Source organism: Hemiscyllium ocellatum, chromosome 19 (genome assembly GCF_020745735.1).
Source record: "Hemiscyllium ocellatum isolate sHemOce1 chromosome 19, sHemOce1.pat.X.cur, whole genome shotgun sequence".
Lineage (NCBI taxonomy): Eukaryota > Metazoa > Chordata > Chondrichthyes > Orectolobiformes > Hemiscylliidae > Hemiscyllium > Hemiscyllium ocellatum.
This window is the reverse complement of record NC_083419.1, coordinates 61,687,896-61,703,019: the sequence shown is the minus strand read 5'-3', so window position 1 is coordinate 61,703,019 and position 15,124 is coordinate 61,687,896. Positions and strand designations below refer to the sequence as shown.

The 15,124-nt window shown below is 43.5% G+C and overlaps 1 protein-coding gene across 1 annotated transcript in view; it reads left to right on the top strand.

Annotated features, from left to right (window-relative positions):
- tmtc1 (transmembrane O-mannosyltransferase targeting cadherins 1) overlaps positions 1–15,124 on the top strand; it is a 171,973-nt gene that overhangs the window by 129,890 nt on the left and 26,959 nt on the right. The window contains exon 12 of the mRNA XM_060839995.1: positions 11,204–11,312. Coding sequence (XP_060695978.1) covers positions 11,204–11,312 — 109 coding nt within the window. The remainder of the gene's footprint in view (positions 1–11,203; positions 11,313–15,124) is intronic.

The window sequence follows — 15,124 nt, the reverse complement described above, 5'->3', positions numbered from 1 at the left end:
TCCAGTTTCCCTTCTTGCTGATGGCTCAGCTCTGCAACAGCGTCACTGCTTTTAAATCTCTGTAATAATGACGGAACACCTTCCAAACCTGGCATCTCTGCCACGTAGAACAGGAGCAACTGGCACACAGGAACACCACCAGCCTTGGGTCCTCCTCTGAGGCGTTCACCCTCCTGACATGGAAATACAGAGGAATCTCAATTATCCATCATTCGATTAACCAAATTTTGGATTATCTGAACAAGATTGCAAATCCTGATGTTTGGCTAACTATGTTATCCGGCAATCGATTAACCAAACAAAATACTCCCTGCCCTTGTCCTTCTGATAATCGAGGTTCCTCTGTATATTACCATTCGTTGACTTGGAGATCTTGGAATTCCATCCTTGAAGTGCATTGTGGGCTCGAGAAGGCAGCTCACATCTACTTTCTCAAAGGGTAACTAAAGACAGGCAGTAAATATTGGTATTTGCCCAGATCCCAAAGAGCAAGTCTAAACTGACGGGGACAGCATAGTGCAGTGGGATCCAACTCTGGCTTGACATGACAGGGGTCAACTCCAATACTGTGCATTTTCTCTGCTGACAATGGTTAAATGTTGACTCAAAGCCAGCAGTTGAGAACTTGGAGTGCCAACAAGATATACTTCAAATATTTGAGCTCAGATTTCCCACAGTGTTCCTGTATTTTTGTGGATGGGGGAAGCGGAAAGACTATGATGCAATGTGAAGAGTCGGTTTTATGTTATTCATAACTGATTGCGTTGACAGCATCACCATGCTCCACAAAATCAGGATATCGGAACACAATCAGGCTGCTCAAGCCCTTGAGCTGAAGGTGATATGAAATAGGAACAGGAGTAGACCATTCAGCCCCTCTTTCCCATAACCTTCTGTTCTGCTGCTGACCTTGTTCCGCCAGTGGATAAAATTGTGCCTGCTCTGATTGCAGACATAACTCCACTCTCCTGCTGACACTGATACCCATTAACTCCAGGGTTGACAGGGGCTCATCCTCCCTACCCTCAGTCCCTCCTTCCTCATTAACATGCCACTGTATGTTGATATCTTTGGCAAGAACATTGAGCTCACAGCCACCTCTCCCAGCCTCTGTGTCTCTCCATTTCCATTAGCCATTCCTTGGCCTTAGCTTTCTGACTGACAGTCAACATCAAAATCGGCCCCAGGCTCAGCTTCAGGTCAGATTACCTCTCAACCCTATGTACTGCCCATCGTTAGTGATCTCTCACAGACAGGGATGGCTTCCTTCCACACTCAGCGTGAGTCCGTGGGTGGCTGTACAGACCGATGGGGTTACTGCAGGCTCTGTCACACTCAGCGTGAGTCCGTGGGTGGCTGTACAGACCGATGGGGTTACTGCAGGCTCTGTCACACTCAGGGTGAGTCCGTGGGTGGCTGTACAGACCGATGGGGTTACTGCAGGCTCTGTCACACTCAGGGTGAGTCCGTGGGTGGCTGTACAGACCGATGGGGTTACTGCAGGCTCTGTCACACTTAGGACAGGTGGTGGTCACAGGAAGGGGTGGATGAGGCCTTGGTGTGGCAATGTGCTCCTTACGCTGTTTTCCCCGGGCATCTTCCCAGATGCTCCTCCTTCACTTTGGACGGTCTTGGGGCCAGTGATTCCCAGGTATCTGTGGGAATGCCGCATTTCCCCGGTGAGTCCTTGAGGGTATTCCTGAAGTGCTTCCTCTGTCCCCTCGGAGCTCATCTGCCTGAGGAGTCCTTGGTTGATCATGGGGATGATGTGCCCAGCCCCAATGCAGCTGATCAGGTTGGGGTCAGTGCCTCGATGCTGGGGATGTTGGCCTGGTCAAGGACCCTCATGTTGTTGCGTCTGTCTTCTCAGTGGATTTGCTGGATCTTGAGCAGGCAGCATTGATGTATACGGCTCCGGCACCTTGAGGTCCCTGCTATAGACATCTCAGAGCCATACAGGAGGACAGGAGCCACTACACCTCTGTAAACCATGAGGTTGGCGTTCGATCTGATGATGTTGTCTGTGAATACCCTTCTCCTCAGGCAGCTGAAGGCCGCATTAGCAATATTGGGACAATGCTGGATCTCTTCATCAAGAGCTGCTCTGGCTAGCAGCGTACTTCCAAGTTATGAGAAGTTGTCGATGTTCTCAAATCCAACGATCTCATATCCACCTCTTCCATGTCAATAATTCCATCTATCTCTCAGAGCTTCTTCTGCCGAGACCCTCCTTCGTGTCTTTCTCCTGATCAGACTTCAATCTGAAATCGAAACTGCTACTCCTCCAAATCTCTGGTGCCTCTACTTATCCTTCAAAGTTCTCCACTCATTATTTACTCCAGTTGTCACTCACCAGCTCTGGCTCTTCCATTCCCCACTGGATCAAGTTTCATCCTTGCGTTAAAATCTTTCATGGCTTTGTCCTCCTCATGATCATACTTCTACCAACTCCACCTCCCTGTCCCTGTGCCCCTTGACATCCCATTCCCTGAGAGTGGCTTGTTAAATATTGCTCTCTCGCACTCTCACACTCTCAGTCTCCGCACTCTCGGTCTCTCGCACTCTCGATCTATGCTCTCTCAGTCTCTTGCAATCTTTCGACACATGGCACTATTTAAATGACAGTTGTCACATTCCAAATGAAGCTGAAGTAAATGCAATGTTCCTTCCCCCATCTTTGTGCATTTGTTTGTCTTGCTGTGGGCACGCACTTTTTCACAGAATCACAACAATATGGAAACAGGCTATTTGGCCCGACAAGTCCACATCCAGCCTCCAAAGAGTGTACTACCCAACCCCATCTCCTTACCCTTCCCTTGTAATCCTGCATTTCCCATGGCTACTGCACCTAACGTATACGTCCCTGAACACTATAGGAAATTTAGCATGGCCAATCCAACAAACTTGCACATCCTTGGACTGCGGGAGGAAACCGGAGCACAGTGCGGAACCTGAATTGGACATCACACGTAAAAGAGGCTTCCGGAAGGCTAGCGGGGAAATGGAGGAGCGATACATTGAGTTAATGCATCCTGAGGTGGTTTGAAATGAGGAGTGTTGTCCATTTTGTTGGCTATGGTAGCAGTGCTTAATGATAACACTGCAATGTTAGTCGGGAAAAGTGTGTTCAATTGCACACACTAATCAGCAAAAGAAATTCACAAAAGGTGAAGACTCCGTCTTACCTTTCTAAACTCATTGAATTTTTGTGCTTTCTTGACATACAAATATAACACTTTGAAAAGCCTGCAGTACGGTCCTGATTGCTTTCTGTTTGCACAGTTTGTCATCCACTCAAGCACGCAACTGGCCATATCAATCCGTTGCTGGGATACGCAAACCACTTGTGGCAAGTCTTGCCTTGGGAAGCCTGAACTTGTTGCAGGCCATTAATGTACACAAGGAGGTGGCCGAACCGAACTGTGAGAAACTAGGAGAAGAAGAAATTTGTAATCATTCATCAGTTCGAGAGGGAGCAAGTTCTTTTGGGTCAATATTTGACCCCAAACTCACAGTCTACAGCTGGGTAAAGAGGGGAGGGATACACTTGGCTAAAATCTTTCAAATTCTTTTGTTCATTTGTGGAGTGTAGGCATTGCTGGCTGGACCACCATTTATTGCCCATCCCTAGTTGCCCTTGAGAAGGTGGTGGTGAGCTGCCTCCTTGAACCCACCTGCAAAGCTGTTAAGGGAGGGAATTCCAGGACTCTGACCCAGCGACAGTAAAGGAACGGCGATGTATTTCCAAATCAGGATGGTGATTGGCTCTGAGGGGAACTTGCAGGTGGGTGGTGTTTCCATGTATCTGCTGCCTTTGTCCTTCTAGACAGAAGTGGTTGTGGGTTTGGAAGGGGCTGTCTTGTGATGTAATGTGGTAGATCATGCAGCGGTGAAGTGAGGAAAAATATTTTCACTCGGGGTATAGAACACACTGCTGCAGCGTGTGGTCGAGGCAGGTTCAATGAGACATTCAAGAGGATATCGGATGATTATTTGGACAAATATAACGTACAAGGGTCTGGGAGTAAAGGTAGGAGGTTAACACTAAGTAATGATAGATGTCTAACTAGTTGCATGCAGACATGATCGGCCGACTGGCTTCATTCTGCACCATAATAATTCGGTATTTGTGATTTTTTTTGATATGAAATCATACTTTAGCAGTTGAACAGCTTTGGTCAAATGTTGACCCTAAAACTGCCCCCCCCCCACCCCGTGTCCCTGTTTGTCACCAAGTCCTTTGTTGAGGTAGGTCATCAAACAAGCTTCTTTGTGACATCATTGTCCAATTCTTGAATGTCCGTCAAACATCCTGCTTCACCCATCTCCAGCATTTTTAATAAGCAAAAGCGTCCGAAGAACCCAAGAAGAGAGAAGTTTGATGTTGTTTAAAATGAATATTCTCCTTTACTGTTGGCACAATTGATCTGATGATGCATCTTCAATTCCAAAAGATTCCTCGTGTGTTGGTAACTCCTACTTCATAAGAAACAGGGAAATCAGAGAATTAAATTAAAATAATGCGCAAGATAATGTCACCATTCAGATGGTGCTTCAATGTTTAGGTATCCTGCCCCCCCCCAGGTGAGGCTAGTTTCCTCACTTCCTTGAGACGACTTCTAGCAACGATGGCCACAAAGGACTGATTTAGGATGAGAGCAGAGAGTCATTGCTCTATCTGCGAATTTTGTGTACGTGCAAAGATGCCATGAATTTGTACAGGTGTGGGCTAGGGATGGGGCCTTAAATGGAATTGTAGTGGGTAAATGCAAATAATTTTTTTTTTAAAATGTCAGAAATAGCCAACCTAATCTGCTTCAAAGTCCAACTCGGTGTGTTTAAATCTGCCTTTCAGATGTACAGAACACCCTTTGTTTCTGGTAAGGTGTAGTGTATGCATGTATGTATGACTGTCCTTCCAGCTCTGTTCAGTTTCACAAGACCGTGGGAATTGAAGCTTGATTCAGAATGAATCGAAATGTCAAGTTAGAGTTCAGATGCAAACCTGGCTCCTTTACATTGGGTGTGGCTGATCCTGCAGCTTGCCAACTCTCCTCCCTGTCACCAAACAAGTATGAGCCTGCCATCTTGGCCGATCCACATTGAAAGACAGTCTTTCCCATTTTTTGACTTCTATTAGAGCTGGGTATGCAAACATTGCAGCATCTTCAGATTTTAAAGATGATATCAGTTGAAAGTTACTCACGACATGGTGGGCAGATTGGTGTCAAGACCTGACTGGTTCACTAATGACCTTTAGGAAGCCCCTTTTCCTGGTCTGGCCTGTACGTGCTTCCTGTCCTACACAACATCGCTGACTCTGAACAATTCCCTCCAGTTGCCTTTCAAAACAGTCAACTAGTTTCCAAAGAAGAATATAGTCTGTGGTTGTTCGAAAGTACCACTGCTCTCTTGGGATTGGGCCATAAATGCAATATCCACACCTCGTGGATGGATTAACGTTGATTAGAAATACAGGCCTGACTGGGAATGTTTCAAGTAGACGCTAGTAGGGGCCCAGTAATGATACGTTGGTAGCACCGGACAACCCAAGAATGAACACCAAAATATTACAGATGCTCGTAAACTTTAAATTAAAATTTATTGAGGTGCTCAGCAGGCCCGGCAGCATCTGTGGAGAGGAAAAACTGACCTTTAATCCAAACAGTATTTCTGATACTGGTCGTTCTGCTATTATACCACAGTTGTATTCCGCTGCGAACTCACACTATAGAAAAATGCGCTATGGAAAACCACTATAAAAAAAAATCACACTGGAGAAGACGGCTAATAGAAAATCACTATACCCGTTCAGTAGAAAGTTTGCGTTTTCCAAACAAAATTCCCAATTCGTCAATTGTGTTATAGCCAATTCACGTTGATGAAACGCGCGTTATAGCAGAACAACCTGGATATTATTTTTGTCCAGCTCTGCACAGATGTAGCCAGACTTGCAGAGTATCTCCAGCATTTTCTGTCAAGATTATTTGCATTGAGCTGCGTATGGTGCTAGTGGAGACTGTGGTGCTAGGGAAATGTAGGTACTTATAGCTGGGCTTGCAAACATTGCAGCATCTTCAGGTATCAGAGTGCATTTTGCAAACATTTTTCCCCATGAACGAAAGTCACTGAGCTGAATGTCAAGTTGGGAAAAGTGAAGGAGGAAATAAAAGAATGGGTGGATTAGTTTACATGGTGTCTTCCACATACTTACCTTATACTGTCGTATAAATGACCTCATTTTTTGTGTAGTTGCTATTAAGTCAGATTGCCCCTGGTTATTAAATTCCTTCCAAATATTGTTTCCAAGGCTACAAGAATTCGAAAAATGGAGTAAGTCGTGGTAGCTGCCTTTTCCCACAATACTTTGTAAGGTTGGGGATTCAGGGATTGGTGGATGTGGGATGTGAGAATGGTTGGGATGGAAACTGGTCAGGGAGATCCAAGTGAGAATCAACTACTGATCAACAATCCGGGCCAGTTACCAACTAAAGGTCGGGATGGAGTGAAAGGTTCCGGGGATTGGGAGGCAAAAACTTTTAATGGGAAAAGGCTTCATTCCAATGAAGCAGCATAGGGGTGCGGTGTCATGGGTGTGTACTAGCTGGATAGCAAGGTTGTCATCAAATATTACAATGTTTAGTGTACATATAACAAGTGTGTGGGTCATGCTTCTGATATTGTGCATTGTTTTTGGAATAAATGTTTCTCACATACCATCATCACTCATTTAAAATTATGTATTTTATGTTTTGCAAAGATGAGAAATGATCGTTATCTGCTAAAATAGGCAGTTGTCAAGTACCCCGGGGAGCAAGATGCAGGCTGAAGGTTTCTCTGGTCAAGCCTCAGAACTTTACTTCCACTCAACAAATATCGTCTCTAACAACAACGCTGTTTTGTGTTGTTATATATCCACCTGCAGAGTGGAGATTCTGTCCTATCTGTTCATCAGCTCAGAATCACTATCAATCAAATGGCAGTAGCATAATTGACTTCACTCCTCATTCCCCCCTCAGTGATTTGCTTGAGAATAGAGGGTTTGAGATCTAAAAACAGACTGGAAAAGCTGGGACCTTTTTCACTGGAGCATAGGAGTTTGAGGGGTGACCTTATTGAAGCTTATAAAATCATGAGGGGCATGGCTAAGGTGAAAGGCAGGTGTATTTTCCCCTGTGTTGGTGAGTTCAAAACTAGGTGGCGAATCTTTAAGATGAGAGGAGAATCATAGAATCCCTACTGTGTGGAAACAGGCCAGTCGGACCAACAAGTCCACACCAACCCTCTGAAGAGTATCCCACCCAGACCCGTTCCCCTATTACTCTACATTTACCCCTGACTAACGCACGTAACCTACACAGCGCTGAACATATGGGCAAGTTAGCATGGCCAGTTCACCTGACCTGCACATCTTTGGATTGTGGAAGGAAACCGGAGCACCCAGAGGAAACCCATGTAGACACGGGGAGAATGTGCAACCTCCACACAGACAGTCACCCAGGGTGGAATCGAACCTGGTGCTGTGAGACAGCAATGCTAACCACTGAGCCCTGTGCCATCCTGCATGGGCACGAGGGGCAAGTTTTATACAGAGTGGTTCTTGTGTGGAATGAACTACCAGATAAGGTGATGGATACAGATATAACTACAACGTTTAAAAGGCAATTGGGTAAGCCCATGAATAAGCAAGATCTGGATGGATATGAGCCAAACATAGGCAGATGGAACTAGTTTAGTTTGGGATCATGGTCAGCACGGCCTATTTGGACAGAAGGGTCTGTTACTGTGCTGTATGACTCTGTTCAGGAAGAGATGTAGACCGCATATACTTATACATCACATCAGTCTTCAATTAACATCAAATTGCAAACAGATTTATTGATTTATAATTCTGATGCTATATCATGGAGCTGTGTTGCTGTTTAGTAGGTCTTCTGCAGGTTTCTGGGGAAGGTAAAGGCTGACATTTACTGTATGTGAGCATATGATTTGTGAGCAGAAGTAAGCTACTCGGCCTGTCAAACCTGAACCTGTCATTCATTAAGATTATGGTAATCTGATTACTATACATTCCCATCCACTCCCTGATAACCATTCCCTCTGCCTTGCTTATCAAGAATGCATCTACCTTTGCCTTAAAAACACTCAGTGATCACCTTCTCAACTGGCTTCTGAGGTAGATTGTACCAGGTCAGCCAACATTGAGACAAAAAAAAATTCTCATCTTTGTCCTAAAAGGCCAAGCCTGAGTTTTAAATCAATGCTGCCTAGGTCTGAACTGACCCACAAGAGGAAACATTCTTTCCACATCCACCTTGTCAAGACCTTTAAGGATTTTACATGCTTCAGTCAAGTCACCCCACACTCTTCAGTGGAAACAAACCAATCTGTCCAATCTATCCTCATAAGACAGCCCACTCATTCACTCTCTTGCCACTGGAGCATCTCAATCTAATGTTTTGATTGAACTTTGATCTTTGACACTTGGCTTGCGTTCTGCACTGGAGTTTGCTGTTACTTAACCAATACGTGTATCATTGTAGCAAATTCAGGCCTCATATTATTGAATGTATCTTGAGATGAAAGTTCACTCTGGAGAGTCAAAGTGGAGGTATGCGAGGCTACAGTTCCAAATCTCCCCCAGGATTCATGCTGGCTGGAATAGGTAAAATGACCTCTGGTTTGCAGTTTAATTCATTGCTGTAAATTTACATTTCCTTGCCTTTGGTCTTTTTGGTGAATTGGCTCTTGAAAGCTGTAGAATCCCCATCAGCTAAATGTGCTTTTTTGTGCACAGAGGGGGAAACCAGCTGAAGAGTCAGAAATATTTTGAGAGGTAAGTCTAAAAGCTATTGCGATGTCCCCTGAAAGCTGTCCTACCACTTCCATGTCCCCATGTATCATACATGTATCTATTACAGGTAATACCAACAAGCTGTTGACAAATCTGTCAAGTCCTTGAAATATTTCTGAAATTTAGACAATAAACAAAGGCATTTTGATAGTCTCCATTGAAAAAAAGTTGCTTAGCTCACAACCTAACGGAAGTGTCAGAGGCTGAGGGGTGACCTTATAGAGGTCTACAAAATATTTGAGGGGCATGGATAGGGTAAATAGGCAAAGTTTTGTACCTGGGGTGGGGGAGTCCAGAACTAGAGGGCATAGGTTTAGGGTGAGAGGGGAAAGATATAAAAGAGACCTATGGGCCAACTTTTTCACACAGAGGGTGGTGCGTGTATGGAATGAGCTGCCAGTGGAAGTGGTGGAGGCTGGTACAATTACAACATTTACGAGGCATTTGGATAGGTATATGAATAGAAAGGGTTTGGATGGATATGGGTCAGATGCTGGCAGGTGGAACCAGATTGGGTTGGGATATCTGGTCGGCATGGACAAGTTGGACCGAAGGGTCTGTTTCCATGCTGTACATCTCTATGACTCTAAGTGTCAATCAACTGTATCCATTCATAATATCAGTGTCAAAAACTTCCATGTACTTCACACCTCTTAATATTCTGTAAATAAACACACAAGTATTGAAAAACTGCAATGAAAGAAAGAATAATCAAGCAAACCTTGCACACTCTGGCAGGCTGAGACAGCAGAATGACAGCAGTAAAAACAATGATGACTAGCAAAGGATTGTGGTTTCTGAAGATTGATTATTTGGAGGTGAAGAAATGAAAAGAAGTACAACAGTGGGGAAGAGTAAATAATTAATGAGGTACAGAAGAGAAAAGGAAACTGAAGTCATGCATTTGGATCCAAAATGTTTAGCGTAAAAATGCTGAGAAACTAAGCTACACAGTCGACAAGGTTACATGTGAGATGAAGGTAACTACGTTTTGCACGACGCAAATGGTAGAAAGGAACCAAAAATTGGGTAAAATTAGATTTCAAATTAGAGGTTTGTGTTTGGAAATCAAACAGTTTGGTGACCAGGTGACTAAGACGAGAAGTACCCTGAAATGCAGAACATTGTACTTCTGAAAAGAAAATTAATATTTATGTCTTAAAACGACTATAGCTGGAGCCAAGACCTCCCTTGATAGCTGTGGAACAGTGCCGCAGGATTCACTGAGGCTAAATCCAACATTTGAAGCGATGAGATGCCATTTCTACAACTGTAAAGTCACAGTTCAACGCCATCGTTCAAATCACCAGTTGAGTTTTGAAAGACAAATCCTCTGAGACACTGAAGCAATTTCTTCAACGACAGTATCTAATACCTGGTTCATTCAAGCAAGCTAGTGAGAGCCCATTGTAATTGACTGACTTGTATAGTGGATCAATATGGATGTCAATATTATCTTGGTTAATTTCATTTGTTGGATTGGAAGATTAATTGACTACAACATTTCATCTGTAGGACAGATGTGGTCTAAAAAGTACTGTTTAGTAATGACAACCTGATTGAACAGGCAGCTCTTCACTGATGTGAGAAGAAAGGTTTCCCCTTTAAATGATGCACAAAGTGTCTCAGGATAGGGCCATGGTGGAATGAAAGTTGAATACCATCACAGATTTCCTTTACATCTGCTAAGTTGAAAACCGAAACCACACTAACACTAAATAAATCAGTAAATGGTAATAAGGTCAGAAGGGAATATTCAGAGTTTAAATGTTCCCCTTCACAAAATACAGTCATGACTCCTCTGTGCTAACACACAGGAGTATCACTAACTGGGGTGAATGTGGGATTCACTTTAGGAGCAAATTGATGAAGAGTCATCTAGACTCGAAACATAAACTTGCTTTCTCTATGGATGCTGCTAGAGTGTCAGAGTGGCCAACGTATCAAATGTTCTTCCAGGGAAGGCAAAAAAGTGTTAGTCCTTTTTGCCCTACCTGGAAGAACATTTGAAATGTTGGCCACTCTGTGATTTCCAGCGACTTCTGCTTTCAGTAGGATTCACTCCTCCTTCTGTCCTCCCTTACCTTCTCTTTTTTGCTTACCTCTACCTCTCTTGCTCTCATTATCTCTTATACTAACTGCTCTCTCTTATAACATTAGAATTGAAAGCTGGTTTATAATTGCTCGAGGAACCTAGTGGTTTAGGGACTGGAAGCAAATACCTACTTTTAAACCCAGACTGGTGGTCTAGCAATCACTTCAAACAGTCACGCTCGGGATGTGAGACAGCTGTCTGATGAAACCGATAAAGTCAAATTCAACTCTGACAATGTGTTTGCCGCCTTGCAGATCCCAGAAGAAACTAGTCGAGGCTGAGCAGTTACTGCGTGACTCTATCTGGTTTGGCTCCCAGTTTGCAGATGCCTACTCCAGCCTTGCAGCTCTATTGGCTGAGCAGGTGAGTCTTAGTGACGTTGACGTGGTGAGTTTATTGACTAAACTTGGTCTGATTTGTTGCAGTGGTGCACCCAGCTAAATGCACATGGCTTACCAGCCCTGAGTATAGGTGAATTCATCCACTGTGCTAGGATGTAGGTTTGCTGGTTTCCTGGATGATCATCTACAGTGCCTGTGTCCTCTTGCTCTGTACTTCAATCAATAAGCTTGCTGGACAGGGTTGATTACTGTGCTATTTCTTAACCCCCACATGGAGGATTTTTAATGTTGACTGCAGAAGCATTCTTCTTAGTTTCTTTCCGCCCCAGCAACGACTTTTCATATTCTGTCCCAGGGAAACCGTGATTTTCTGAATACAGAGGTGTAGAGAGAGTTAGTGGTCGTTGTCTTTTCCCGAAGATGGGGAGTTTCAAGACAAGGGGGCAGGTTTTTAGGTGAGAAGAGAGAGATTTAAAAATGGCAGGAGGGGTGAATTCTTTACACAGAGGGTGGTTCACATTTGGAATGACCCTCCAGAGGAAGTGCTGGATGTGGGTACAATTACGACATATAAAAGGTATTTTGATGGATACATGAATAGAAAAGTATTGAAGAGATGTGAGCCAGGAGCAGGCAGTGGGACTAGTTTTAATTTGGGATTATGTTTGACATGGACTGGTTGGAGCGAAGGGTCTGTTTCTGTGATGTATGACTCTTCAGAACTTAGCACCATAATTGATGAAAGAGAAGACTATTTCTTTTGCACAATTTTACCATCGCTTTCCCTGACATCAAACATTCTTTCCTCTCTTCTATTTGCTGCAGTGTTTCTGTACAAAATTAGATCAAGTGAAACTTTTTTGAAGTTTCTGGAGGCTCTTGGTGCCTATAGAATTGACTGCATTTATGATGGGAGATAGATCCCAGAGAGATCAGCAGTTCAGACGCCAATGAATGGACTTCCCTTCACTCAGTCACCTACAGAAGAGTCAACATTATGTTCCCAACATGTTGTCTAGTTGAATATAGATTTGGTTGAAGGTGTTTGTTCTTGTTGCCCTACCTGGAAGAACATGGGATGTGTTGGCCGCTCTCATATTCCAGTGGCAGAAATTACAGAAAGCGTAGGTTGTTGCACTTTGTCATTTTATTTATCATAGGATTCCTACATTGGCTTGTTTCCACAATCTGCCCATCGAATCCAGACTGACCCACCGAAGAGCATCCCACCCAGACCCAACCCCATCCTCTCCCTGTAACACTTCATTTACCATGGTGAATCCACTTAGCCCACAGATCCCTGGACACTGTGGGTAATTTAGCCTGGCCAATCCACTTAATGCGGACACTTTTGGATTGTGGGAGGAAACCGGAGCACCTGGAGGAAACCCAAACAGACACGGGGAGAATGTACAAATTCCAGACAAATAGTCGCCCAAGGCTGGAATCGAGCTTGGGACCTTGGTGCTGTGAGGCAGCAGTGCTAACCACTCAGCCGCCGTGCTGCCCTTACTGTTCTCGGATTGATATCCGTATGGCAGCAGCTAGGAAAACCATGGTAGTCTTTGCTACTGTTGGGAGGCACTAGCATAAACCATTTCATCAATAGCTCCAGAGATACTAGGCCTGTCTGATTTACCATAAAGCAAGTGAATGAACAAATTCATGACTGTGTGCAGGTTTATCTTCATGTGTCTTTGTCCATGTTCGTTCACTTGCATGTGAATGCGGATATTTGTTTGTGCATGTATAAGTTCATACTTTATGAAATTACAGTGAATGATGTAAGCTGATGGGTGGTGTTGCAGATTACTGATGGTGTGATCCCCATGCTGTTGGTCAATGCACAATGTCTGAGCTTTCTCAGTCCATGTTTTGTCACTTGCGTGAATCCGGCGCTATGATTGGCTGCTTTCTGAACTGAGAGAGCCTGGAGGGTTGGAACAGGCTGCAGAACAATGAAAGCTGTTGAAATTAGCAACTCATGAGATTGGTAACTCAGCTGGACGTGCATTTAAACTTTATGCATCAAATACCCTTGTGGCCCACAAAGTCAAAAGCAAGAAAGTGTGATTGTTTTTACTACCTGATGAGGTCATTAGGGTTAGGGGCTACTGACTGAGGTCCCCTGTTTTGGCTTTGAGAGCTACACTTTAACAGGGTATTTCAGTGCAAGAGTCACTTTTTATTGTGGAGATACAAGAGAAGCTGGAATTGTCATTTAAACAGAGAAGTTTTATGAGGAGTTTTAATAGAGGTATTTATATGGAATTTTGATAGACTAAATAATGAAAAGTTGTTCCACATTGACATATAACTAGACGAGATAGATTAAATTAATTGGAAAAAGAACCAGAAGCCTTTTTTTAAAAATGCACTGAATGGTAATGCATTACCTGAAAGCGTAGTGTGAGTAGATACAAAAGTAACTACCTACCAGAAATAACAGCTTGAAAGTGTCTTAAGACTTTGAGGTGCCAGGGATCTCACATTTCACATCAAGGATATGGAATGTGGCTCCATCTATTGGTCAAGTAGGATTAGACACCATTGGTGCAGGACTGAACCAAACAACAACTTCCATTTGTATAGCACAGCAAAATAAAAATCTCAAGGCACTTTACGGGTGTGTAATGAGTCTGATTTCACCAGCAAGCCCAAGAAGGTGACATTAGGACAGAGGACCACCAGCTTGATCAAAGATACTGTTAAAGGACCAACTTAAAGGAAGACAGAGGAGAGTTTTCGGAAGGGTATTTCAAGGGCTAGACAGCAGATGTTATGGATTGATTCAAATCAGGGATGATCAGGAAACCAGTTTTAATGGAGTGTAGGCACCTCAAAGAGTTGTGAGGCTGGAGAAGATTACAGAGATAAAGAAGGGAGAAGCCATGGAGGAATTTATAAACAAGAAGAATTCTCATTTCACAATTGACATGTTTCTTAACTGGAAGTAATTGTAGGTCAGTGATACTTGGGGTGATACTTAGATGGATTTGGTGCACAGACGATAAGACTTTGAATAACCTCAGGTTTAGGGAGGGGAAGAGAATATTCCACTAACCGTGGAGTGTGTTAGAACAATGACATTGAGAGGTAATGGACGAGGGTATCTGCAGTCAATGAGCTGAGGCAGAGTACACTTGTGTGATGTTGTGGAGGTGGTAGTCAGCGACGCTGGAGATTTGAAGGTCAAATGTCTGGTTCTTCCTCAAGCAGGTCAGGGATGGAGTTGGTATGTAGGAAAAAGATTTCAGAGTGGGGATTGACGGCAACATGAGGTGCATTTAGTTTTAAGCACTAAGTGTGGAGGTGGGCGTTTTAGTGAGATATATTTCAGTTGGGGCGATTCCAGTTTTCCTGTGTTCTTCTCTGTTCATTCCATGTTCATGCACCTGTAAAATGTCAGATCTTATGGGCAAGACGTTCTCAAGCCAATTTAAAAGGTTTGACAAAGTTAGAATAGCCAATAGTGGTTCATTTATTGGGTTGGCCTTCAGCTTCTGAAAGGCCATGAGGCTTTCTACTGAACATTTGCCTATTTCATAACAAATCTGATGAATGTAGAGTTGTAGGCAACCATTTCAGAGAAAACCCACGCATTTCCTGAAATCTCATGATTTCCTATTTAATTTTAGGATTGGAGAATTCTATCAGAAATTCTAATCACTTTTGTTGTTTTTGGCAACACTTGTCCATGTCCTACAATTCCCCCGGGTAAATTATGTCTGCTTTTGCAAATTCACTCTTGGCAATATTTAATATGAAGCCAGCGAACTATAATCAGTTATACAGTTATTCTAATTATTTTATGTGTTCATCCCAGGTGTCACG